Source organism: Oryza glaberrima, chromosome 9, assembly GCF_000147395.1.
Source record: "Oryza glaberrima chromosome 9, OglaRS2, whole genome shotgun sequence".
In the NCBI taxonomy this organism is placed as follows: domain Eukaryota; kingdom Viridiplantae; phylum Streptophyta; class Magnoliopsida; order Poales; family Poaceae; genus Oryza; species Oryza glaberrima.
Genome location: NC_068334.1, coordinates 13715998 through 13742352, shown reverse-complemented (window position 1 = coordinate 13742352; position 26355 = coordinate 13715998). Strand labels below are relative to the sequence as shown.

Genomic DNA, 26355 nt, shown 5'->3' with positions numbered 1-26355 from the left:
ATATTGGCATCTTGCCAAAATTTTGGCATTGCAAAACTTGGTAAGGTTTATTTTGGCTACAATCTGAACAGTCCCAAAATTGGGTTGTCCATGAGCCGACGGGCCCATGCTTTGCTATACCAACTATAGTTTTATCGTGTCTAGATGGCATGGTTGGGCTAGCCTATTTAAACAGAATCCACCAAATCCCACCTCCGAAAATCAACGTCGGCATGCCGCTTCTTGCATAGAATGCCATCATCCTCAACCCTAAGGAACCCCAATCGCGCGACCACAAATCCAACATCCCTACAACAATCCAATACCCAAATCGCACCACGCGCTGCAAGAAATCGGTGGAAACGAAATATGGTGGGGAGGGGGGGAGAAGAGAGGAAATGAAGGGGAGGATAATTTTTACCCAAGGTACAACTTTAGTGCGACTCCGGAGCATAGTAAAAAAAGAGATCAGCCCGACGGTTGAACCGGGAAAAACCAGAACCAGTCCCTAGCATGGTTCAATTTGTAGAAAAGATCGTCTATGCATATGAACCGGCGAAAACCGGTAAGACCGGACGGTTTTATGGTGAACCGTCTTAAAAACCAAAGCGAGTCATATCGTAAACTGTACTAGCTACATAGAAAAAAAGTTAAATTCTTGGTTGGGCAATTAAGAGTCAACCCCAAACCTTTTGAGAAAGGATCAGCATGCCTATAGAGTATCTCCAACATGTTATCTAAATTTGACTCTTTACATGTTCATTTGGCCAACTTGCCAAAAATTTGGAGAGCCAAATTTATCTTTCAATTCAACAGGCTCTCCATCATAGCAATGGGACCCACTTGTCAGTGTCTATCTCCTTCTCCCTTCCTTTCTCTGCACAACGCTCCCCTCCTCATTCCTCCCACCTACCACCGCCGATAGAGGCGGCAAACATTGAAACCGCTATTCCCTCATCGATTCCTACGTGTCGATAGCCGGCGAGCGGATCTGACGGCGGCAGAGGCGTCGGTGAAAAATAGTGGTGACGAAAATGGGCAGTGACGACGAAAATTGGCGACGGCGATGGCAACATCGGAAGGGCTAGAGATGGGGACGGGGGCACAGGGAGGAGCTGCGTCAAGGAGGAGGGGCGACAGAACAACCGTCGAGCTGCCATCGTTGTGCCCTGTCCGTCGATTCAAATCCCATCATGGGGGGAAGGATTAGGATGAGAGGCGGCAACGCTTGTCAGCTCTGTCCGGTGGGGTTGCTATTGAGGAAAAGGAGGTGGGGTCGCTGCCGCTACCATTGCACCCCTCTCCACCGATCGACGGACGCGGTGGACAGAGAGGAGAGGCGGCTCCGATGACTGCATAATTGTGGCGGTGGTGGCGGCGGTGGGGGGAGGAGGATATGAATATGTGACCCACCTTTGGCAAGCCAAGAAGGCTTGGTAGATTTAGCCAGTCGGGGGGTTGATTTGGCAAGCAGGACGACAAAATCTGTAGGACGACAAAATCTGTTGGAGGGTGTTTTTTCTCTTCACTTACTAAATTTTAGCTTGGAGAGTCAAATGGCCACTCTCTTGGAGATGCTGCTCCCACCTAACCAACTATGCAAGAGGATCTTGTAGGTGAGGATAGAAAAAACTACTTTGAGAGTGGATTACAACTTAAAAAATAATTAGCAATAAATCGGCGGTTCGACTGGTGGACCGATGAACCGACATGCTCACCAGGTGAGTCCCTGGTCCATGTTTTTCCACCAAGTTCTGGAGGCCTCATCCACAATCTTGCTCATGGGCGTCACTCATCTATGTGCCGGCATGGGACGGGTGGATCGCCTTACTCTGCGGTTAGGCCCGGCGACATCCGGATGATAGTAGGGTACACTTGCCAGTGGAGGGCACCTGGCGGTGTACCTGTCTCTAGCAGATATTTAAAAATTAAATAAATAAAACGCCATTTTGGAGTGTTACAGTTCAAACGCAATTTAGGCCCGGACAGTTCAATGTGGCATTACTCCTATGGTAGAACAACATCATGGTTTTCACTAAGCAAGTAAAATGCCCGTTCTTTCTTTTCTTTCTAACTCACAAAGGAACTTGGCTTTTATTTAAGCCTCCTTGAAGCAAAGGTCTTCTGAAGGATTTTCATAAGAATTGAACTAACCCCATGAAAATCCTGTAAAATTCATGAGTTCCAAAGGAGCCCTTCTCATGACGAAATACAGGATAGACAAATAAAAAATGAAGAGTGACCAATAAAACATATTGTCCTCTTCATTTTACAAGGGCAATGCTTGGTTGGATAGAATAGAGCAAAACTATATGACAGGCTCTAGACCGTTTCACACAACCAAACGCATCATCAAGGAAAAGAATGCACGAAATTTGAAAGCTAGTCAGCATCATCAGTAAATAAGATTGGGTCAATAGGTTCACATTTTCTCATGTTGAGATTCAATTCATGGAGAATCCTACAAGCCCCATGAAATTCAGGGCAAGAATCATCCCCGAAGACGAACCGATGCACCCGTCCTCCCACCTCAACACAACTCTCTCCCGCAACCTTCTTCATCCCTCCTTCCCTCATCACCCTCCTTGCCTTCGCTGCCTCGTCCCATGATCCAATTTCGCAGTAGATGTTTGAAACCATGACGTAGTTCCCGCTTCTCCGGGGCTCTAGCTCCAGTAGTTTGCCCTGCACCTTGTCAATGATCTCAATGCAGTCCTTGGAGCTATGCAGCTGGCAGGCTGCCAATAATGTCCTCCACACAACTGGGTCAGCCTCGACTGGCATTCCTACAACAAAGTCATAAGCTTCCTGGAGAAGACCGTTGCGGCCTAGGACATCAACCATGGCGCTGTAGTGCGTCATCATCGGCACGATACCATAAACATGCTGCATTTCGTGGAAGAACCGGCGCCCCTCATCAACCAGGCCAGCATGGCTACATGCACAAAGCAGACCAAGAAATGTGACATAATTGGGTATGATCTTTGAGAGTTTCATCCTGTCAAACAGCTCCAGCGCTTCCTGAGCCAAACCATTCTGCGCAAACCCTATGATCATGGCAGTCCATGTCCAGACATTCCTCGTGGGCATCCTCTCGAACAAGCGCAGGGCATAACTCACCGCGCCACACTTGGAGTACATGTTCACTGCCGCCGTCCCAAGCTGAAGCGTCATGTCCAGCCTCCGGGAAACAACCTGTCCATGCGCCCACTTGCCGAGCGCCAGGTTGCCCAGCTCGGCCGCGGCGGACAGCATGACCACGAACGTGGTCGGGTCCGGCACGGAACCAGCCTCTAGCATCTCCGCGAACAGCTCGACGCACAGCTCGTGGCGGCCGTTGCCCGCGCAGGCGGTGAGCGCGGTATTCCAGGACACGACGGTCCGGCGCGGCATTTCGTCGAACACCTGCACGGCGCGCTCCAGTTGCCCGCAGGCCGAGTACGCGGCCATGAGCGCGTTCGGGACGTACACCACCGCGGAGGCGAGGCCGTCCTTGACGGCCTCCGAGTGCACGGATCCGACAACGGGGAGGGATCCCGGGGCGAGGCGCGCGAGCGCCTTGAGGACGTGCGGGAGCGTGTGCGCGTCGGGGCGGAGACCCCCGCGGCGGAGGCGGAGGAAGAGGGCGGCGGCGGTGGAGGGGTCCGGCGAGGAGGCGAGCGGGGGAAGGAGGAGGTTGAAGAGGTCGAGGGATGGGGAGGGGAGGGAGAGGAGGAGACGGTGGGCGAGGTGGAGGTGGGGATTGGGTAGCGAAATGAGGCGGCGGAGGAGGACGGGGCCGAGGGAGGGGAAGCGGCCGGAGGTGAGGAGATGGCCGTGGATCTGCCGGAGATGGGGGGCGGTGGTGGCGGCGCCGCCGCCGGCGATGAGGGCGTGGAGGTGGAGAGCGCCCATTCCATGGAGGTTGCGCGGCGGCGCGCGACGGCCGACGGCGATTTGGTCGTGGGGGAAAGCACACGCTGCGGTTGCTGTTGGGCCTAACGGGCCCGGCCCGCTCGATACTTGCATCTGCATCTTTTGGAAAAAGTACACCGAAGGTCCCTCAACTTGTCATCGAGTTACAAAATCGTCCTTGAACTGCAAAACCGGATATGCCGTATCCCCTAACTTATAAAACCAGTGTAAAATAGGTCCCTCGACATTTTTAACTTCGGTTTTGTCCGATGTGGTAGCTGACTCAGCAAGGGACCCACGTGTCAGCCTCTTCTTCCCATCCCCTCCACCTCTCTTCCTCTCTCCTCCCCTCTCCATGGGCAGCGCCCGACGAAGAGGAGCTAGATGCGGCAGGCCAGTGCGGCGGGCGCGGGCGACAGCCGACGTGAGAGGAGTTGGGCCACGGGGTAGCGGGTGCTCATCAGGCGGAGGACGTTGATTGATGGGGATGGCCGCGCCATGGCCTCCTTGGCTATGGCGGTCCCCATGAGGCCACAAACGACGATGAGTTGAAGGGTAGAACTTGGGAGGAGGTCGAGCGCGGTCTCCTCAAGCGACGGCGGCGGGGGCTCCTCTCTTTCTCTCTTCCCCTCGTTCCCTTCAAGCCCATGACTTCCTCGGCAAGCTCCTCCAGCCACCAGCCCCCGACGAGCACGGCAGCGGTCTAATGGGCGGACTCGGCGGAGGGTGTGGTGTGGACACTGCTCACCTCCTCCAGCGGGCGGGGATTGTGGCGGCGAGCGGGGTGGAATTGAAGGGGATTGGGAGTTTACACGAGGGAATTGATGATGAGATTAAGATGGAATTTTGATTTTTAATCCCAATATCTTGTTTGGTAGAGGTGATAGAAATTGATAGGGAGTTTAGTTGGTGATTAGATCATTAATAAAAACTGATGGCTGAGATTTGCTTAGATTAAGTAAAGGAGGAATTCCCTCCCAATTACCTGCCCCTACCCAGGTATTGAAAAGGAGGGAGTTCCTTCCTCAATTCCCCATCCCCATCCCACTAAAATTCTCATGTCTCCCAATCAAACAAAACACTTAATAGCCTCATCCCTCTAAACTCCCAATCCCTCCTAAAAACTCCCTCCAACCAAACTATGGGCGATGTGTTTGGTGGGTCAACTAGGCGGAGGAGACGATGGGGAAGAGAGGAAGGGATGGCCACCACTTGCCCGCGCGCTGATCCACCGCCCGCTGGTCGCGCCCAGCTACTCCCCCCGCCGCCTGCGCCCGCCCACGCGCTACTCCGCCGCGCCCAGCTGCTCCCCCACCGGCCGCCACCCATGCAGCTGCTCACCCGCCGCCGCTCGTGGAGAAGAGAGGTGAGAGGAAGAGAGGTAGATATGGGAGGGGAAGAACATGCTGACATGTGGGGCCCACGCTGAGTCAGCTACCACATCTGACAAAACCGGGGTCAAAACCGCCGAGGGATCTAATTTACACTGATTTTGTAAATTGGGGGATGCGTCATATCCGGTTTTACGGTTCAAGGACGATTTTGTAACTCGATGATAAGTTGAGTGATCTTCGGTGTACTTTTTCTGCATTTTTTTTGTCACGTTAGGTGATGAACATGGGCCCGATTTTTCTATTCTCAATAATTAATAATCCTGAAACTGAATAAGTGGTAATTACTCGTACTTCCTCCGTTTAATCTGGATTCATTAATATCAATATAAATGTGAGAAATGTTAGAATGACTTATATCGTGAAACGGAGGGAGTAGTTGCTAAGATTTCATAAAATATAAGGAGGACGCTGTAGCCAAAAGCGTCCAGCTGCGGATGCTGTTGCGGAGTGGTGCGAGCTAGCTGCTGCCAGCGTGCTCGCCGGCCGGTGAGCCCATATGAACCAGATCTGAGGATGTTGTTGCATGAATGCCTTTATACTGCTGTTGAATTGTTGATGATTACTCGACTCAAAAGAATCCAATCTAGTTCAAATCCGTTGTATTAATTATGTTCCTAGCTTAGATTTTTTGAAACAGAGGGAGTACGAAGCTAGCTATTGCTGTCCGTGTTTTGTTTGCTGTTGATGCATGCATGTTAGGGGGGTGTTTGGGAATTAGGGACTAAATTTAGTCCCTCTCATAAAAGTATAAGTCCCTATGGTAGGGACTTATGTTTTTGTGAGAGGGACTAAAGTTTAGCCCCACTTTAATCCCTCCAACCAAACACCACCTTAGTGCTGTTGTTGATGAATCCGAGGAAAAAAATCATTTCTAAACCATTCTATTTATGTCGGTGGAACGGCTTTTATGCAGTTATTTTTCTTTTTCTTTTGACAAAAAAAATTTTTTTAGGCGGGTGACGTAAAGACACCGCCTATGAAAAACCTATTTCCACACGCGGCCGTCTTCATCTGTCCGTTTGCAAAAATAGCTTTTTCTAGGTGAGCGGCCATCCTCCTGTGAAGATATAATATTTTCGCATGTCTTTGCTTACAAGCGGCGTGTGTGACCACCTGCAAAGAGCAATTTTGGCCGCCTGCGAAAATTGCTTTTCTAGTAGTTACAACACCAAAAGGGAGACTCCATAATTGTATTTGGATCTACCAAAATTAACCCTTTCATTCATTATTGAGTACTCCCTCTGTCCCATTTTAAGTGCAACCATAAGTTTCCGCGTTTAATTTTGAACGTCCGTATTATTTAAATTTTTTTTAGAATTAGTATTTTTATTATTATGAGATGATAAAACACGAATATTACTTTATACGTAACTTATGTTTTAAAATTTTTTAAAAAAATTTCAAATAAAACAGACTGTCAAAGTTGTGCACGGAAAATCATGTCTGCACTTAAAATGGGACAAAGGGAGTAGTAATTTAAGGTTATATTTATGAATTTATGATTAAAAAATATGTTATTAAAAATATGTACCCAGTATAGGTAAAATGCGCTACTAATAATACAAATAAAATATCATTTTGCAGTATGATGTCTAATTAAGATGAATGAACAATGTTTTTTTTTAAACTTATGTACTTTCTTTAAAGTAAAGGTACACTACGTACATGAGAGAGGAAGTCGACAGATAGAACTTCCAGATTGTAGAAAAGACCCTAAGAAATGAGCAAATTAACCTTATACACAAAATATGTAAAAGAGGACTAAAAAAACTTAAAAAGCAATCAGATCCTACTTTTTCTACAGGAACGGCAAGCCATCTTGTGCCGACGGCGATGGGGAGGATGATTCCATGGCGAGCTGCAAAGGAGAGAGCCGAGGAGCAAACCCAGTCGGGGCCTCCGCAGTGGAGGTTGAAGCTACCTTGGCCAAACAAGAAAACCACAGCTGCCCCCAGAAGACGAAAAACCGAATACCAAGGAAAGAACACCATTCTTCTGTGTTGGTCACCAGAGAAAAGTTGGACGGCCGACACAACCTCTTCGCATGCAAATCTGGAGAACTTGAAGCCGCACACACCAAAGAGTAGGGCGTCTAGTACTTACCCAATGAGTACCGTTGGAATAGAGAGTATTGGAACAAGTTTCAACAACTCCATCCATGACTAAGCACCTCCGGGACGAAGAAGGACGACACAACTTCCTCCATTGAACTACACAAACTACGGAAAAAACCTAACTCTGGGACAAGCCCAACTGCTCCCTGGACCCTCCCCCTCCCCCATCCCGTCCCTAGCGACCCACGGTCATCGGAGATGGAGAAAGAATTGGAGAGCTCTCTTGCACTGTTCAAACGAGGAGAGAGAAAGAAAGGATAAGAATGAGCCTCCGATCCCCCAACACTACTCAGATGAAAGAACAGTTGATCCTATATTCATTCTCTTTGGAAGAAGTATATATATGACTAGTTAAGCTAGAGTTCACATACCCAAACTAACTCAAATAAATACGAGGCCTTGGCAATATAATTCACCTTTTGTTACACGTGATCATTGCCACTTGTGCTGACTCACAGCCACATCTCATACATAAGCTATGTCACAAGACTCAGACTACCAATCAAGAGGTTTTGCAAAATCGTCATCAAGGGAAGGACACATGCACATGAGACTGCATGAGTAAGATATAAGCACACACTTTGATATAGGTGATATATATGAATCCTAGCTAGCTAGCTAGCTGCTCAGCTCCAACCCGGTGGCTTGTGGTGGTTGTTCGGGCCCGAGGGTGCATAGTCCTGTGTCTCCAAAGCCATCCTCGCATTGATCATGGCGTCCTCCTCTAGGGCGACAACCGGTCTCTCCATTTCCGTCTGAAAGAGATATCATTGATGAAAACGAACAATTCTATGCTGTATATAGTAAAGTAAGTGTTTTTCTGACTTCCATGTGATATGAATCCACCATCTCTCTTGATATATAACTCAATACGGAGTGGTTCTCTCAAGTTGGCTATGGGTTGGGCCATAACAACGATATCTAGGAAAGTGATAAGGTTGTAGATTGAGTACCTGTGTACCTAGGTCCTTCGACGCAAATTGATGCATCTCTAATTCAATAGTACATATCTTGGGGATTTCAATTGTGCTAACTATCCACCTTTTTAACATGGGAATCTTTGAAAAACTATTCCTATACACAATTCTTGCACTAGCAACAGGTTATGAACCACTAATCCTTTTCTTCACTGGAGAACAAATTTTGATGTACGAAAAATGTGTAACAAAAGAAAATTTTGAATTATGCAAGATGCTCTGTGTCGGTTTATAGGATTCGTCTTATGAGCTCTTATATATGCATGCATATAAAAAAAACCCAGGAAAATTAAGATAAAAGGATGGAAACAATGTGTCCTTAAGAATGATAAGATAATATTATATTATTTAAAATACCTTTGGCTTTGCTGTGCTGCCTCTGACTAATGGCATCTCACTGGACTCTTGCAAGTGCAGCCTTTGCACTCCTGCAATCAAAAGGGATGTGAATGAACAGGTTGATCTTACATGCTAGAACAACAAAACCAAATGGATCAAGGAATCAAGGCAATGAGTGTGATTCTGAACTCACTTGAGAGAGGTATAGCATTGGAAGGAACAATCAAGAAGTAGAACACCAACAAGGTGATAAGAAGATAGTAGAGTGGTAGTGCTGGTGATTTCCCCATTGTATGCATGCACTATAGAAGGCTGTTGAGCAGCACTATCTCAAGTTCTCAATGGAATGGAATCTCTGCTGGCTTCATGTGCCCTTGCACTACTTCTTGGTCATGCCCTCAACCCCTTTTTATTGCACATGTCATGCAACCTAGATCATTCATTTAGGAGCCAAAGTCAAAAAGGCAAGGTGGAGATTCACAAAGTCTAGTCAGTGGAATTTGGCACTAGCCCAACCTTTCTCTGCCTTTCTTCCCCGTCCACTAGTTGATGAAGTGCTTTTATTAGTCCATATCTCATATTGCTGTATTTGGTCATGGCATGCCATTTGTTGAATGAGGAGAGAGTGAGAGATGGTGTAGTTTCTATTAAAAGAAGACTAATTAGTAAGTCATATGTAAGTAGCTACTTCATGGGTATCTTGTGTTTTCAGAGGTGTTTGCTTAATTTGAAGGAAAAATTGTCACCATCTTAATTTCATTTTACACATTAATATAACTAGATATATTTATCAAAATCCACCGACTTGGTCTAAACAAAGAAAAAAAATCCTTAATTACTCCATCACGTTGGTGTTTATATATTTTTGCGGTGAAATTCAATGTAGCAACAAGTCCTGAATAAGAAAAGTTATTTCTAGCCTCTGTCAAAACAAAGTGCCATACACGAAATTTCAAAGTCCAAAGTTGTACTGCATTTCAGATAATATGCATGTCACTATCACAACAAAACTAATAGGACGGCTTTCTGATGAACTATTCTCAATTATGCATAATGCACGGCATTACGCACGAACTGAGAGAGATATTTCCATTGGGAGATGCATGGATCATCCATAGTGGTGGATGCACAAGCTAAGCATCCACAACAACCAGTGGCTGCAACTCCTTGTTTGGCATGGCAGTAGTGGTGGCGTCTGTCTTGGAACGAACAAAAACCCATGGGAATTTCACAAGTCCACAAAAGAACTTTTGATTGTGCGTTGGTAAGTACGGTTGGTATCCAAGAGTGGTGAGAGATATGGTGCTGGAAAGGTGGTCACTTTTGTATATTTGCAACGGGGACAGGACATGCATGCAGTGGATTTGAGAATTTCGGCTGAGCAATGGGGTGGTTTCTTATAGGAGTGGATCTGTGCTTTTAAAATTCTGGGGGTGTTGAATGATTGGATCTTTATTAGAGTTTTAGCTAGCGCTGCTATAGATGGTTGGTATGCAATTAGTCCACGAGTTCTGTACTTAGATAGTGCACTCTATGAGCTCGTGCTCAAGTGCTAACCAAGTTTATTTAATAAATGGTAAATTATGTATACGGTACATAGGTGGTGTAATCTAATGCAAGAACTTAAAAAATAAGTATAGAGGTGCGATGACTTGGATAATGTGTATATTTTGGTTAAAAAATCAATATTCCACACCATATATATTTTTTAAGCGATGTAAAAAAGCAATCACTCAGACTATCTCGATAATCTCGATAAGGATTTACATGTATTATGTATTGTTTTTTTAATAATAAAATAGCATGTTGATTTGAAACTGAAAAATATAATGATTAGCAAAAGTAAGTGTGCGCAAACTAATATAGTTTTCAAACGATTTGACTAATCATACGTATCATGGTCTCCGGTGACAAATACTGCAAAACACAAAATGGAATCCAGGATCCAACAATCTTGTTAAGATTATAATACAAATAATGAAACATGATTAATCAAAGGTGCATAACAATGTTTTTAACCAAAATGTTGCCAAGTTTACGTACAGTCTACTCATTTTTTAAGTTAGGACACTAGATCGTACCCATCTACCAAGTTATTGTATCACAATGCAATTTATACTCTTTAATGAAAACAAAACAAGAATCTTGTGTGGTTTTAATTTCATTTGCACCTCAATATTGTTTAACTTTATTTATCTATTATAACATGACATATGAAATGCGAATTTAGTCTACCATTATGTGTTTCAATCCCCGTTTTCTTTCTAAAAGTCATGTGTTAGTTCAATATGATTGTGACAATTAGTCATACAAAACGGATCGGATCAAAAGTAATGATCAGCCTATATTCATCCTTATATTAGGTCACTGTAAAAATATTGTCTTGTGATTGTATTAGGGTTCACAAAAACGGGACCAAAAACCGTTGTTTACTAGTAAAATCGGATCAAATTTTGTCAAAAAAAAAATTAAATCCAGTTTGATTTTTTTTAACTTGACTGAGAAACAGAGCCGTATTAATTTGTTCCCGAGCCAGCCCGGGAAGAAGTTCTGTTTTCGTTGCTTTTGTAAATCCTTGATAGCATATATAGACTTCACAAGTATTTTAGTTAAGTCAACAAAATTGTGTAATCCACTTGTCGCCTTCTTAGCACACTCTTCGTTTCCCTTCCCTAGTCACCACACTCACACCCATGCAGCGCACTCACTGAAGCTGCTACAAGTTGACCTTTGAAGGGCATCCGAGCAACCCAAAGAAAAAAGATGGGGTATAAGAAATGTATCACTCTATCGTGTATGTTGTACAACAGGGTGAGAGGTAAAGGATGAAGAGAACCTTACATATCCTTCTCATCTCTGCTTCCCTGCTTCAAGTCTCCAAGTACCAGTAAAGCTGCAGCCTAGCTAATTGAGATAGCCTAAGTTGTTGGACACTTGTGATGCACCCATGGAGGTGATAACTTATTTAATAAATTGATTTGTCTTAATTAGCATAGTGCATGATCAAATACAAGTAAGCAAGCAAAACTAAAAAAATCATTTTTGCAAGCGGCCAAATGTGATTTTTGCATGCGGCGAGCACAACCGCATGCAAAAATCCTATTTATGCAGCCCGCCGCCGTCCTCCGAGCCAGATCCGCAACAGCGCCGGTGTTGCCTGCTCCAGGCCCTACCGCCCGCCATCGCCGTCGGATCCGTCGCCCCTACCGCCCTCGGTCGTGCGTCTCGAGCTCTCTGGACTACGGGCCGGACGTGGTGGGAGCTTAGTGGCGGCAGCTGATGACGACACCATGGTCATGGTCATGGAGGCCTTCCTCCACGGACCAAACGGCGCCTCGTTCACGCGACTGGGGAGCACTTCGGGTTCCACTCCCACATGTTCCCTTCACTTCAGTTTGCTGATCTAATACCTGATGAGACCAATGTATTTGTTCCCCCTTCAAATTTTGTCTGCTGCTGCTTATGTGATGTTCGATGTTGCATCGTAAATTCCACTCAACATCGCACCGAAGCAGAATTAGTATAATGCATAATGCTTTACCTGCCTCTATCTACTCTTCGCTTGGAGCTTTAAAGTTAATTAATTTAATTTGTGCTAAATTAGGATTGGTTACTCTGGATTTCGTTGCTTCATTTGTCCACTGCAACTGCAACTCCACGCTCAGCTGATCCTCCCCTTCGCCAATCGGGGCTGCCTTGGGGAACTCTCGCCCATCGCGCGCCTGATGCGATCGATCCTGCCACCAAACTGAAGCCGAACCATCCCGGCCGCTGCCTTTGATCGATTGCCACCAACCACGACGCCTCCAACGTTTCAGAATCGATCAGAGGTTCATCTCTTTTTACAATCACAGTTTCATGCTCTATGGTTGCACTATTTATTTCGAACAACATATTATCAGTGACCCTATATTCTTGCTTAGTGGAATACATACATCTATGATTAGTGAGGTTGACATGTGGGGTCCACTTTCTCTTTTTTTTATTATCACATAAGCATCACATCAATGAAACAAAACATCTATACCACTAGAGGATTTAATTTAACCTGGTTTTGTAAGTTGGGAGATTATGATTTCTGGTATTACGGTTAGGGGTATTAAATTAACTCGACGTAAAGATGAGAGATGATATGTGGACTTATTCTAATCTGTCATGCATGCATGGACAGCCCATACGCCATAGTGGCATAGAGAGCCCACTAGCCAAATTTTGATATCTGAAAGTGTGGCCCGTAGTAGCCAAGGTCAAATGTAATGTTCAAGCCCAAATATGATCCTGCACGTACGCATGTCTACTGGGTGGAAAGAAGCCTTATGTCTACGGTCTACTGAACACGATTTGTGGGCTACATTCTGGGCACCGTTCACCCGGCTAATTTTTGCGGAAAAAGTCCACATTGATTCCCTTAATATCGGCCGAATCTAATTCATACCCCTTAACAAGAAAACCAGATAAGATAGCTCCCCGAACTATTAAAACCGGTGTAATTTGACTCCCTAGATGGTTTTGCAAGCGGTTTTGGCTGACGTGGCGCCTACGTGGCGGTGTTGACCTAGTTTTCATCCCACGTGTCGCTTACATGGAATAAGAGGGAAAAAGAAGTGGGACCCACCGACATGTGGCCCCACATGTCATCCTCCCTCTACTTCCCATCTTCCTCCTCCCCCCTCTCTCTCTCTCTCTCTCTTATCTCTCTTTCTCTCCTCCGGCCTCTCTCTTATCTCTCTTTCTCGGCGGCGGCGGGGAGCCCCAGCAACAAGCAGCGGCGGCGGGCGGGGCGCGCTCTAGCGCACGGTGCAGGCCCTCCGTGTCGTCGTCCGTGGCGTGCTCGAGGAGCCCTGCGAAGGCGTCGTCGGGGAGCCTAGGCGCTGACGGGAAGCAGGCCCAGCACTAGCCCCGCGATGGTGGATAGGAAGATGGAGAGGAGCTGCCATGCCTGGGGGCTCACCTCGGCAGGGTGCGACGCGAGGAAGCGCACGGCGAGGCCGACCGCGAGGGACACGAGGAGAGGAACGAGCTTCGCACCGGCGGGGCCAGGCTGTCCGCCTCTAGGTTGGGTGTTTTCGAGGCGAGGAGAGAGGTGGGATGCGGCGGCGGAGAGGCGTTGGCGTTGTTCTCGGCCGTCCCTTCCTTCCCGGAAAAAGGAAATGATATGATGATGCGAGGAGAGGGAGAAAGAGAGTGTGAGGTGTGGGGTAGGGAGAGGGGAACGACAGCGATGTGGCGGCGCCGGAGCTGGTGCAGGGATGGGAGATCGAGCGAGTTGTGGAGGCTAGAGCCGCTGGCTTTGGCGAGGAAGGCGATGTGGATGCGGGGAGATGGACTGGCTGCTCTCCGTCGCAAACTCCATCGTCGAGCTAACGAGATCACCCTGTCGATCCAAGCGCTCCCCGACGGCGGGGGGTGGTTCGAGGTCATAGTGCTGCGCCGTAGCGACATGTACATGAATCTCGTGGAGGCCGTGCCGCCGCTGTTGCTCCAGCACCCGTCGGCCGTCGACCCGCCTGCCTCCGCCACAGCCGAAGGGAAAAAGAAAAGAGAGAGAAGGAGAGAGAGGGAGGAGGAAGAAGGGTTGGAGTGAGAGGATGACATGTGGGTCCCATAATATTCTTTTTGTGTGAATGACAAATGGGTCCCACATATATATTTTTAATTCTAATGCCACATAAGCGCCACGTGGTACGAAGACCAAGTTAACACTGCTACGTCAGCGCCACATCAGCAAAACCACCCCCTAAAACCACCGAGGGAGTCAAATTGCACCAGTTTTAATAGTTAGGGGAGCCATCTTATCCGGTTTTCTTGTTAAGGGGTACAAATTAGATTCGGCCGATATTTAAGGAAGTCAAAGTGGACTTTTTCCAATTTTTGCTTGGGAGAGACAACAAAGGGTTTTGGGTTGGGCTGATTCTCAGCTGAAATTCTGTAATGTTAAAATTTGGACAAATTTGACTGGAGTTAAGTTCGGTGATTAGTTGTGCATGCCACCAATAATGAGCAGTCCAATATATCATCAATAAGATTTATTTCTAGGAGTTATCATCTATTTTACAAAGCTAGTCCCCTTCCCTGCTCAACCCTACCATCGTTGTCTTCTTCTATTTGTATGTTGGAAGTCATTATGTTCTGTTGAAGTATCAAAGTTTGTTTGACCCTACGTACCACAATCATCCTCTCTCTCCAATAATAAAGTCGGCCAGTGAGACCATGAAGGATAAGCCCGTCACCAGATCTTCATCGTCGAGAGAGAAACAGTCCAGATCACTGGCTAAGGCCCAAGGTTCAAAAGAACTCTGAATAGCCTAGCAACTGGGGAATGTTATACTGACATGAAAGCGACGTTATACCGGATAGAAATACGCCTAGTTATTAGTGCCATTTATTTTATCAATGGAAAAAAAAACTTTGCATGAGAAAAAGTACATGCTTAGAGCAGGTACAATAGCAGACTATTAGCTAGCTATTAAAGATATTTTAATGAGATAAAAGATAAGAGATAAAAGCAGCGGGCTACAGATCTGTAGCTAGTTGCAGCACGGACTCTAAAATGCCATACGTGTATGACATGTGGGACCATATATTAATAGCATAGTAAGCTACTATTGTATGAATTGGCTATTAGATCGGCTATAGATGAATTGGAGTTAGTAGTGGACGATACTATTAAAGTTGCTCTTAGTAGATGATAGCATGGTGTACCACATCAGCGATAGATATAGCATCATAGAAGTGTGGCATACCTAGCTCGGGCGAATAGCTTTTGCGTCTACGGTCAACACATTTTTTTTTCTTAGCAAAATAAACACTCCTATATCTTGGTAAAGTTGAGAAGGGATGCCAACCAAAACCCAGCATGAATCTCTTCCAATCTAGCTTCCGATTACAGAAGTTTCTACTCCCAAGAAGCAAGAAGAGGTCATATTTTTTTTCCAAAGCAAAGACTCGCATTTCTTTTATTTCCTTGTGCAACGTGACATACCTTTAGGCGGTGTACGCAAATCCTGTTGGTAGATGGATCATAAGTCACAACTTTTTAAAAATGTCATCGGTGATAATAAAGACTGTGTACAAACACACTACCTATGATAAATAGGTCGCGACGACTAGAAGGCGTGAGTACACTACTATGAAAACGATCATGAATACTCCCTCCGTTTCATAACATAAGTCATTTTAGTATTTTCTACATTCATATTGATGTTAATAAATCTAGACATCAATATGCATGTGGAAAATGCTAGAATGACTTACATTGTGAAATGGATGGAGTATCTCACAAACACATATCTATAATGTGTGCAGTCCTAACAAATTTTAGACAAAAAAAATATACGATCACCGAGAGGAAAATATCGTTAAAGTTTTAGGACTACCAAATTTTAGATGCGGTATTTTAGTACTACTTTGATTGACAAATTTTGCTATAGGACACTGTTATTGTGTGGTTTTAGCCGCGGGACACTGTCCAAACTCACTTTTAGGGAAAAACACTCCATAAACATGGTAATTTGTCAATGGACACCGTGCCGATAAAAATAATAATTTCCGGTTGAGGAGAGAGAAATCACGTGAAATGTCAAAAATGCTCTTGGGCCCACATGTCAGCTCTCCATCTCTCTTCCTCTCTTTCTTTTTCTTTCTCCCTTGGCGCTGCGGGAGGTGCTCGACGCGGCGCAGTGTGCTGTCGTGTCGGCGGCAGGGAGGTGCTCAAGACGTGCGGCACCACGCCGCTGCTGCGCGCGGTGCCCGTACTGCTGCGTGCCGCCGCTGCGGGCGGGCTCAGCCGGGCACTCCGGCTCCGGTCGTGCAGGTACTCCTGCGGCGAGTGCCTGTTCCCGGAGGCGCAACCGTTCCCGCACGCTGACTTTGCCGACGAGGTGGCGTACCTCGACGGCGCCCTCCCCTGTGAGCTCCTACTCTTCCGCCACTCCGCCGTGATGCCGCCGTCGTCGTCGCCCGGTGCCTCGCACAGGTGGCACGTCTACTTGGCATCTTCGTCGTCGTCGTCGTTCGTGGCGCGACGCGGCTCACGGTGGAGGTGTGCATGACGGAGCTGGACCGCGGCCTAGCCGCGCGGTTCTACCAGCGCCCCGGCAACGGCCGGACCAACCACGCCATCGGCGACGAGTTGACGGCGCGTCGGGGATCGGCGGCGTGGTGGACGACCCGCGCTCCCTGGTGTGCGCCTACGCGTTTGTGCCGTGTGGCTACTCCATGAACGCGCTCGACGGCCACAGCTACGCCAGCTACGAGTGCGTCGCCGCCGCTGCGCTCGCCTCCATCCGCCGCGCCATTGCCGCGTTCCGCTAGGCCACCGTCTCGGTCTCCATCTCCTACACCGCCGGTGCTGCGTCATCACTCTGCACGCCGGTGGCCGAAGCCCTGGAGAAAGAAAAAGAAAGAGAGGAAGAGAGATGGCCAGCTGACATGCCCAAGGGCATTTTTGACATTTCATGTGATTTCTCTCTCCTCCTCAACCGGAAATCATTATTTTAATCGGCGCGGTGTCCATTGGCAAATTACCATGTTTATGGAGTGTTTTCCCCCAAAGTGAGTTTGAGCAGTGTCTCACGACTAAAACCACACAATAACATTGTCCTATTGCAAAATTTGCCACTTTGATACTACCTCCGTCCCAAAATAGCCTTTTTTGAGTTTTTATTTGTAATGTTTGACTATTCGTCTTATTTAAAAGATTATGGAATAGTTATTTATTTTGTTTGTGACTTGCTTTATTATCAAAAATAATTTAATTATGACTTATCTTTTTTATATTTACACTAAATTTTTAAATAAAATAAACGGTCAAACGACATCTAATTTGGGACGTACTGAGCAGCGGACTACAAATTTATAGCTAGCAGCAGTATGGACTCCAAGATACATGTGTGTATGACAGGTGGGACCAGACATTAATTATGTATTACATGTTTATTGATAACTATTATATGAATTGGCTATTAAATTGACTATAGTTGATTTGGAGCCTATAGTTGGCTGTAATACTACTACCTCCATATTTTAATGTATGACGTCATTGACTTTTTATCCAACGTTTGATCATTCGTCTTATTAAAAATTTATGTAATTATCATTTATTTTATTGTGACTTGATTCATCATCAAATATTCTTTAAGCATGACATAAATATTTTCATATTTGCATAAAAATTTTGAATAAGACGAATGGCCAAGCATTAGATAAAAATCAATAGCGTCATACATTAAAATACGGAGGGAGTATTAAACTTGCTCTTATGATACTTGGAGACTCTGGATTTCACCTAGTTTGCAAGAGCCAGGTGTGTTTGCAAGAGCAAGTTCCCAACACTCCCCTCTCGTTTTCCGCGTACACGCTTTTCAAACTGTTAAACGGTGTGTTTTTTGAAAAAAATTTCTATATAAAAGTTGTTTAAAAAAATTATATTGATCCATTTTCGAAAAAAAAATTAACTAGTACTTAATTAATTACGTGTTAATGGACCACTCCGTTTTTCGTGGATAGGAGATGGGTTACCAACACCCACCTCCAAACACAGAGTTTAGTGGGGCCAGTTAGCAGTGGCTGTGAAGTGGCACGTGAAATTAGGCAGGCCAACCTGGCCCCTCCGCACGCAACGCCGCATCCCGGCGCCATCGAACCCTCCAAAAGCCTCGTTTAAAGCCCCCACGAAACACCACCACCTCCTTCTCCCTCCCTCCCTCCTCGATCCCATTCCCCCCCTCTTATCTCTCTCCCCAATCTCCTCCACACAGCAATGGCGAAGCCGAGGCTGCTCGCCCTCCTCCTCCTCGCCGCCCTCCTCCTCGCCCTCTCCTTCTCGCACGGTACGCACGCGCTCACCTCACCGATCTCTCGCTGTGTTAACTAGATTCCTTCTTCGATTGGTTAATTTCATGATTTGGTGTGGTGTGGTGTGTGCGGTCGATCGATGCAGGGGAAGCGAAGGACGTGCAGCTGGTGAAGCCAGCGCGCCGCTACGGGCGGTGGCGCTCGGCCCTCCAGGCCGGCGATGGGATGGTGTCGACGGTGGCGGACTACTCCGATCCCAAGCCCAACACCAACCCCCGCGGCGGCGTGCTCCCCCCGACCGACCCCAACTCGCCGCCGGCGCACTGACCGCCGCCGACCACCGTCGATCTACGGTCTCCTTCCACCCCGGTCAGCCGGCGACGTATCTGCGTATAAATACACTATATATACTGTACTACCGTATAAATACCTAGTAGTAGTAAATACGGCGTATAAATTCGGAATACATGTGCGTAATTAAGCGTAATTAAGTAGTAGAGGAAGAGGAAGGATCGGAATAAGCTGACGGCGTTCTTCTCCTTGGGCATATACGGTGCAGTGACCGTATACATGTACGCGTACATACGTATACATGTACGCGTATACGTATGCGCGGCGTACACACTAGCCAATTATTGAAGTAGAGACCTAGCTAGACTTGTGCTTGACTGTCTGTCATGTGTGTGTGTGATTATTGCGTGTCTGATGTTGATCGTCGTTGATTGATTATTATGAGATTCTGAACAATGTTTTGTTTGATTAATTTGGACGATTAATTGTTACTAGAACGTATACACGTGCGTGTGTGTAATGTTGATGTGTCCTGCATTTCGTCCCCGTTGTATCACAACCGATCCATGTAATTTGCAATAAAATCATCAATAATAATGTGTCATTGTTGGATGTAACAGAGTGTTTTTTGTCTTCAGTTATTCGTCTCTATTCCATTTTCCGTGAATTTAATTTATTCCTGTATAACTTGATATATATATCTATCCATGGATGTGACAAACTAACAACATTATATCTATCTCTGTCGACCACTGAACGGTCTGGGTTTGTGCATGTGAAATCAATTAGAACACCATTTTTCAGTGAGCGCGCACAAATATAGTTTATAGTTTAGTTAAGCTAATTAAACAAGAGCCAAGAAATCATTCATCTTCAGTTATTGGACTGCTCTTGCAAATGTGGTCAACTCATCTTCATTCTCAACGGGTCAATGAAACACGATACTGTTCAGAACTTCAGACATGTTTTGGCATGCATTGTCGGCGAGACTTAATTATAGCTTGCATTTCTGATGTTAATTAAGCTTCCTCACGGTGTGCATCGTCGTTGGTTGCAAGCAAGGTTTCTTTCTTTTTCTTTTAAGTTTTTGAAATTTGGTTGCAAGCAAGGTGATGATGAAAATTGGTACACTAGTTTAATTTAGGCTCGTCTACATTGCAAGGATCATGAACTTTTCAGACAGACCTCTTACATGGTGAAATTGACGATGGAAACGGTTTGATTCAGCAGAAATATATTCGGACAATCTTCTTTGTTCTCGATCAAAGATCCTGCCTTAGTTTGATGTCATCGTCCGATCCTAGGTGTTTTTTTCATTGGCTGAATTAGCTGTGTGCCCTTTCTTCGAGCACCAATCATGCTTTTGCAACTAGGGATACCAAAAAATCATTGCTTGCTTGACCAACACAACACCATATATATGACTATATGAGCATCGATCACATACATGAATATTTGGCCATCGATCTGGGTCAACTCATCGGGCTGGCTGCTGCAGAATGTGATCTCCAAGTTCAATTCTAGTTTGATCTGCACCAACCCTAAGTTTTAGTCTGTTGCTTTAGTCTGATCGGATCTCATTTTCTTTCTCGGATATAAGTCCATCAAGCCATGATGCCCGTCTCCAAGCTGCAGGAAAGTGTACGTGGGCTGACTAGCTGAGTGACGTGCCACCAGTTAGCAAATTGAGCTGCTAGCTACTCCATCAATGTACTCTCTCTATCCTAATAAAATGAAGCTAGAAAAGATTCATCCTAGATTCATTATATTAGGATGGATCACATGACATATAGATTATTTATTTTAGGATGAAGAAAGTAAGCACCTTTGAAAAAAATTATCGATTAAGTTGAGAGGTGAAATTAAATGGCCAGATTCATTTAGATAAGGGTATAGATTAAATGAGAGATGGTCTCCCCGTAGGAAAAAAAAGAAACAATTTCATCCAAAAAATAAGATTTTTGCAAAAAAAAATGAATTAAACAAAATTTATTCAAATTTTGAAATATTTCAGACCAAAATATTTCAAAATATCTGCAATTTTCAAATTTTTGGTTCTATCAAATAGGCCACCTTGTGAAGTAGTTATACTTTAGTAGATTCTTTTGATCGGTTGGAACATGTCAAGCTCGTGATGGGTCGGTCACTCACCGATCAATGCATCCATCCGACGATGACGCATTCACGCAGAAAGAAAACCAAATTGTCCACGGCGATGCCAAAACGGAAAAAAAAAGGGAGAAGAATTTCTTATAAACACCTTCATTTTATTTGGTCAGCCTTGAGACTTGAGAGATTAATTTGCATGGAGATGGAGCCATGGATGGCCAAACCAAGAAGAGGAGAGCTTTATCTCTCATCCTTTTCGTCGTCACATTGCCTAACTAGCTCCGATCGAAAGAGGTAGGAGTAGAATAGTAGTAGGATGGATGAACAGGACGGCTGTGGCTGTGTTCGGAAGCAGCCGTTCGGCCCGTTCCCAACAAGCATAGTGCTCAAAAAAAAAAAAAAGGAAGCACAGAAAACGGAGCAGTACATTACCGTGTGATTAATTAAGTATTAGCTATTTTTTTAAAAAATGGATCAATATAATTTTTTAAGCAACTTTAATATAAAAACTTTTAAAAAAATTGTACCGTTTAGCAGTTTAAAAAACGTACGCTCGGAACACGAGGAAGATGAGTTAGGAACCTGAACGAAGAACACAGCCGAATTGATGATTGCCTCCCCTTTGCATATGTGAATTATGGATGTGTTTGATATCCATAAAGAAATAGTAGTGGGGTCTGAACAAATTAGATAGATTTACAGTCCCCCTCCCATCTACATACGATAAAAAATTTTAATGGGGTTTTTGTGGGGCTCTTATAGTCTTCACGCCAGTAGTGGGGGTTCGAGACCCCGCCACCCCCATGCTGGATCCGCCCCTGCATGTGCACAAACCATCAGATTGATCTGATTGCCTGAAACTTAATAAATTATTCAGAAATGGAAGAGATGCTATTTAAGTGCTTCCTAGGTGTGGGTCCCGGATGTTTTTGTGCCAATCGGTCAAGCATTTTGACTCATCAGTTTGTAGTTTACCTCTTGTTAAATGTGAGTTGTATGCCTTCAAAAAAAAAAAGAAAAGTGAGTTGCACACTTTAGAAATCTTGGATCACTGGACTTGTCTCGTACTTTCCCTTGTTTTCTTTTACAGTTTTGACATGAGTCGCGTATGTATAGTGTGTATACTGCGGCGTACATGCCGGCATATCGGCACAAATGCCGTTGGCGATATTCGGATATGTTTGACGCCTTGACGTCGTGATCGATGGAACAGCAGACAAAAGCTAGAGCAAGTTGGGGGTGGCCTGATCTGATCATAATTCAGAAGCTAGCTGCCGACCTTTTCCAGCTCCATGAGAGTACTCCATCCGTCTAAAAAAAACTTAAACATGGATTTTCATGTCCAACATTTAACCGTTCGTCTTATTTAAAAAAATTATAAAAAAAATTAAAAAGACAAGCTACGCATAAAGTATTAATCATGTTTTATCATCTAACAACAATAAAAATACTAATTATAAAAAAAATTATATGAGACGAACAGTCAAATGTTAGGCATGGAAACCCAAGGTTTATCTACTCCTGAGCAGCAGCTGGCTAGGCCGGCCGACGACGACTCTATTGGATTGGATCGATCTGTGCTGGATTTTCATTTATTTTTAAAACTTATTTTATAAATAGATCTTTGAAGAAATTTATTTTATGAGAATGGACTTTTTCTCGGCGTCAGTAACCCTAGTATATATTGTATCTGTTGTATCGACTATCGAGGACCCATTTGTAAGACTTTGTTTATATTATAGTTATTTTTAAAATATTTTTTGTAAATAGATTATCAACGATAATGTCATTAACGCCGTTCCCCTTCGTAACAGTGATTTAGATTCCACAAGAGGACAAGAGCGCCAGCGTCATTGGCGTCGAGACGTTAGACCTCGACACCAATGACCTTAGCACCGAAAAAAGGGGTTGATATGTGAAATAAGTTTTTACATATGTATATTTGTAAAATATTTTTTGAAAATAAATAAAATGTAAAAAGTCCAGTCGATTGATCTGTGTGCATGCCCTTCTTCGTCGCGACGTTGCAGGTCATGGTCATCGAGAATTCGAGAAGGACATATGCATGAGTGTGTCTTTGTCATATGAATAGAACTAGGGCCGTAAGGGAATAAGATGTCTCATCGGATATGCATGCATGTGATTGTGTGTCAACTCCAGCTGAAGTCTGAACATTTTTTTTTAATTATACACGGAAGAGTGATGATATGGTGGGAGAGGCATAGGTGGTGTTTGAATCTCCTAGAGATAAAGACAAAGATAAATATTAAGTGTTTCACACAAAACGAGATAATAATAATGTGTAATTAATTGAGTTTTAATCATTATAAACTTAAAAAATGATTAATCTGATATTTTAGAACAACTTTCGTATAGAAAGTTTTCGTATGAAACGCACCATTTAACAGTTTGAAAAGTGTGTTACTTTTATCCAAAAGTTTATTTGGAGAAAATAACAGAGTATGGCCTGGTTTAGTTCCCACTTTTTCTTACTTCCAACTTTTCCATCACCTTCCATCACATCTCAAAACTTTCCTACATACACAAACTTCTAACTTTTCCGTCACATCATTTCAATTTCAATCAAACTTCTAATTTTGACGTGAACTAAATGCACCCTATGTTTGGTACATCTCCACAGCCATTCAGCCTAAGCGATTTTTTAAATTACAGAACTGCGACCTCTTTTGTCAAACACTTTGTCAGCGAGAGCACAACTTTTTCTAGATAATGAAATAAAATATTTTGGCATTTGCTTCAACAAGCTCCAGCCAAATATTCTGGCCTTTGCTCAATTATTCCGGCCTTTGCGCATATCTTTTTTGGCCTCCAGTCTTGTGCTACTGATCAACTAGTAGTGGGTACTATGTAGGGTGGAAACGAGCCGAGCCGAGCTAGTTACAATGGCTCGTAACAAGTTAGACTTGGTTTGGCTCGGCTCGGTTAGGGAAACGAGCTAAAACATGAGCTTGGCTCGGCTCGTTTCCTGGCTCGAGCCAGCTCGAGCTGGCTGGTTAGCCTTCCGTTGAAGCTATATAATTTGTAATCATTAAGAAAAGCAATAACAAATCATCAACACGTAAAATTAAAATAACTTTATATATTCAATTCATCAAATATTGATGATAAATTACATATTGACAAATAATAACTCCAGTAAAAAATAAATCATCCATATAAATGCATGATGGTCTAGGCTCACGAGCCAAATCAAACGGCTCGCGAGCCAGCTCGGGCTCGGCTTGTTTCAGAAACGAGTTGAAAAAGAGACTTGGGCTTGACTCGTTTGGCATTCAAAGCCGAGTCAAGCTAAACGAGCTCGAGAGTGTGCAGCGGTCAGGGCCGGCCCTGAGACAGTGCGGACGGTGCGACCGCACTAGGCCTCCAAAAATTAGGGGCCTCCAAAATATATATACTATGGTATCAGACCTGATAGGCTTAGAGGAAAGACAGAAGACCGATCGACGATCGAGCATATTGTGACTGTTTGATTGTATTTTAGACTTATTAGTGTGAAATTCGTTAATGACATTCGTTAATGACAATAAGCTTTTAAATATTATCTTATATTTTTATAGTGAATAGGGGTGTTTATTTTTTATTCCGCACGATGCCACCAAAAAGTTAGGGCCGGCCCTGGCAGCGGTGTACTCACAGCTGCACGGGTGCGCGTGGCGTCGCGACGGAACAAGGCTAGCGGCAACGGTGGTAGCCGGGCCGGCTAGCCGTGCGCACACATCACTGATCACATATTCACTTGTGGTGTGGTTGTGCCGTGCTGTGCGTGCATCGGTGCATCCGAGGCATCAGCCAACAAACAACGCGAAGAAGATAGAAAATCACTACATGGGCCCGCACGCTCCCGTCCACGTCGCTGATGGGCTTCTCGTAATCTAGGATTAATTTGTGGTTAAATCTGAAGTTCGTCCATGAACTCTTAGGGCCTGTTTGGCTGATATTTTCTGCAGCTGCACGGCAACTAGCTGCAGCAGCAAGCAACACAACACAATTGCAGCTGCACGAACACAAGCACTGCAGCTGCAGTGCTGCCACATGAATGACAGCCGAACAGGCCCTTAAAATCAGTGCAAATAAGGTCTCATGATAGGTTGGACGGCAGTTTTAGTTAATGTGACGCTTATTTGGTGTTGACGTAACACTTAAAGTAAAAAATTAACATGAGACCCACGTGTTAATGAATCTACTTCTACTATACTACTTAAAAATAAGAGGTGCTTCCATCGTCCGTCTAAATAAAAAAATAGAAAAAAAACCTAAAATAAAAAAGTCCGATTCCCCATAAGAAAGTGGCGAAAATAAAAAAAAACTACCGTATCCGATTCCCATCTAATTTTGTTCGTTTTCTCTTTTTTTCTGTTTTTTTTCCGTTTTATTTTCTTTTCCCGTTTCTTTTTTTTCTTTCACCTTTTTTCCGGTTTTCTTTGTCCGTTTTCTTTTCCCCCTTTTTGCGTATTTTCTTTTCGCCGTTTTTTCTTTCACAAATTTTTCTGTTTATTTCTTTTATCGCTATATTTTTTTTGCGGTTTTTTCATCGGGCCAAACCCAGCGCCGCCGCCAAGTTGATTTTCCTCCTTATATGCTTCCTCCTCCTATTTACTGCAATAACCGATTCCCCACTACTCTCTCATTATTTTCCCCATGAATCTACTCTCTCGTTATTTTCCCCATGAATTCCCCTTTCGATTCAGCTTTAATTCACCAGATTGAATCTCCATTTAATCATCGTTATTTTTTATCCCAAGTATCCCAAGTTTTGCAGATTGCTTCGATTTTGATGAACCATTTAATCGTCGTCATTTTTTATCCCGAGTTTTGCTTATTGCTTTAATTTTAATAAAAAAAGGGAGATCAAGTGGATAAAAATCCCTCAATAATTTTGGATATGGAGAAAGATTCGACCGGATTTGATGGAGATGATCGGCTTCGTTAGTCATCGTACGGGTACGGAACTAAGCGAGCTCGAGCGGATTACCGTATTTGATGGAAGGATCGGCTCCGTCATGGTATAAGACTATGGGAGGATCGGCTCCGTCATGGTATAAGACTATGGGAGCTCGAGCGGATTACCGGATTTGATGGAAGGATCGGCTTTGTAATAGTATGGACACGATACTGTTCGACTTGGGCCTACAACTCCATTTGTGGACTGAGCCAAAGAGAGGTAGACTAAGCAGAGGGAGATAGCGGACTGTACTAGGACTAGAGCTGAAAAGGACGGAAGGAATGTGCGTTCGTTTGGTCTAAAACGCACGGGCATTAAAGGGAGTATAGTGCGTAGGATAAAAAATATTTTTACCCGTTACAACGCACGAGCATTTTTTTTTCTAGTATGAGTTAAAAATAAAAAATTGCAGTGTCACCCACATTGCCGTGACACCCTCCAACCTCCCACTCCTCTTCGGCATCCACGCGTCCCGTGATCTAATAGTCCCGTTCGCCGGC

The 26355-nt window shown here is 44.6% G+C and overlaps 3 protein-coding genes across 3 annotated transcripts; 1 reads left to right on the top strand and 2 right to left on the bottom strand.

Annotated features, from left to right (window-relative positions):
• Positions 1-1977: 1977 nt before the first annotated feature.
• Positions 1978-3993, bottom strand: LOC127784127 (pentatricopeptide repeat-containing protein At2g36730-like). The gene has a single exon (XM_052311319.1). It carries the CDS (start codon positions 3991-3993, stop codon positions 2362-2364), a length of 1632 nt encoding a protein of 543 aa, XP_052167279.1. The 3' UTR covers positions 1978-2361.
• A 3765-nt stretch (positions 3994-7758) lies between these two features.
• On the bottom strand, positions 7759-9079 carry LOC127784218 (uncharacterized). The gene is made up of 3 exons (XM_052311405.1): positions 8891-9079; positions 8716-8786; positions 7759-8136 (listed from the first exon to the last, which is right to left on the bottom strand). Exons 1-3 carry the CDS (start codon positions 8994-8996, stop codon positions 8008-8010), a joined length of 306 nt encoding a protein of 101 aa, XP_052167365.1. The 5' UTR covers positions 8997-9079; the 3' UTR covers positions 7759-8007.
• Positions 9080-18377: 9298 nt separating this feature from the next.
• LOC127784150 (uncharacterized) lies at positions 18378-19400 on the top strand. Its single transcript, XM_052311345.1, has 2 exons — positions 18378-18527; positions 18638-19400. The coding sequence occupies exons 1-2, from the start codon at positions 18458-18460 to the stop codon at positions 18817-18819; spliced, it is 252 nt and encodes an 83-aa protein (XP_052167305.1). The 5' UTR covers positions 18378-18457; the 3' UTR covers positions 18820-19400.
• The last annotated feature ends 6955 nt before the right edge of the window (positions 19401-26355 follow it).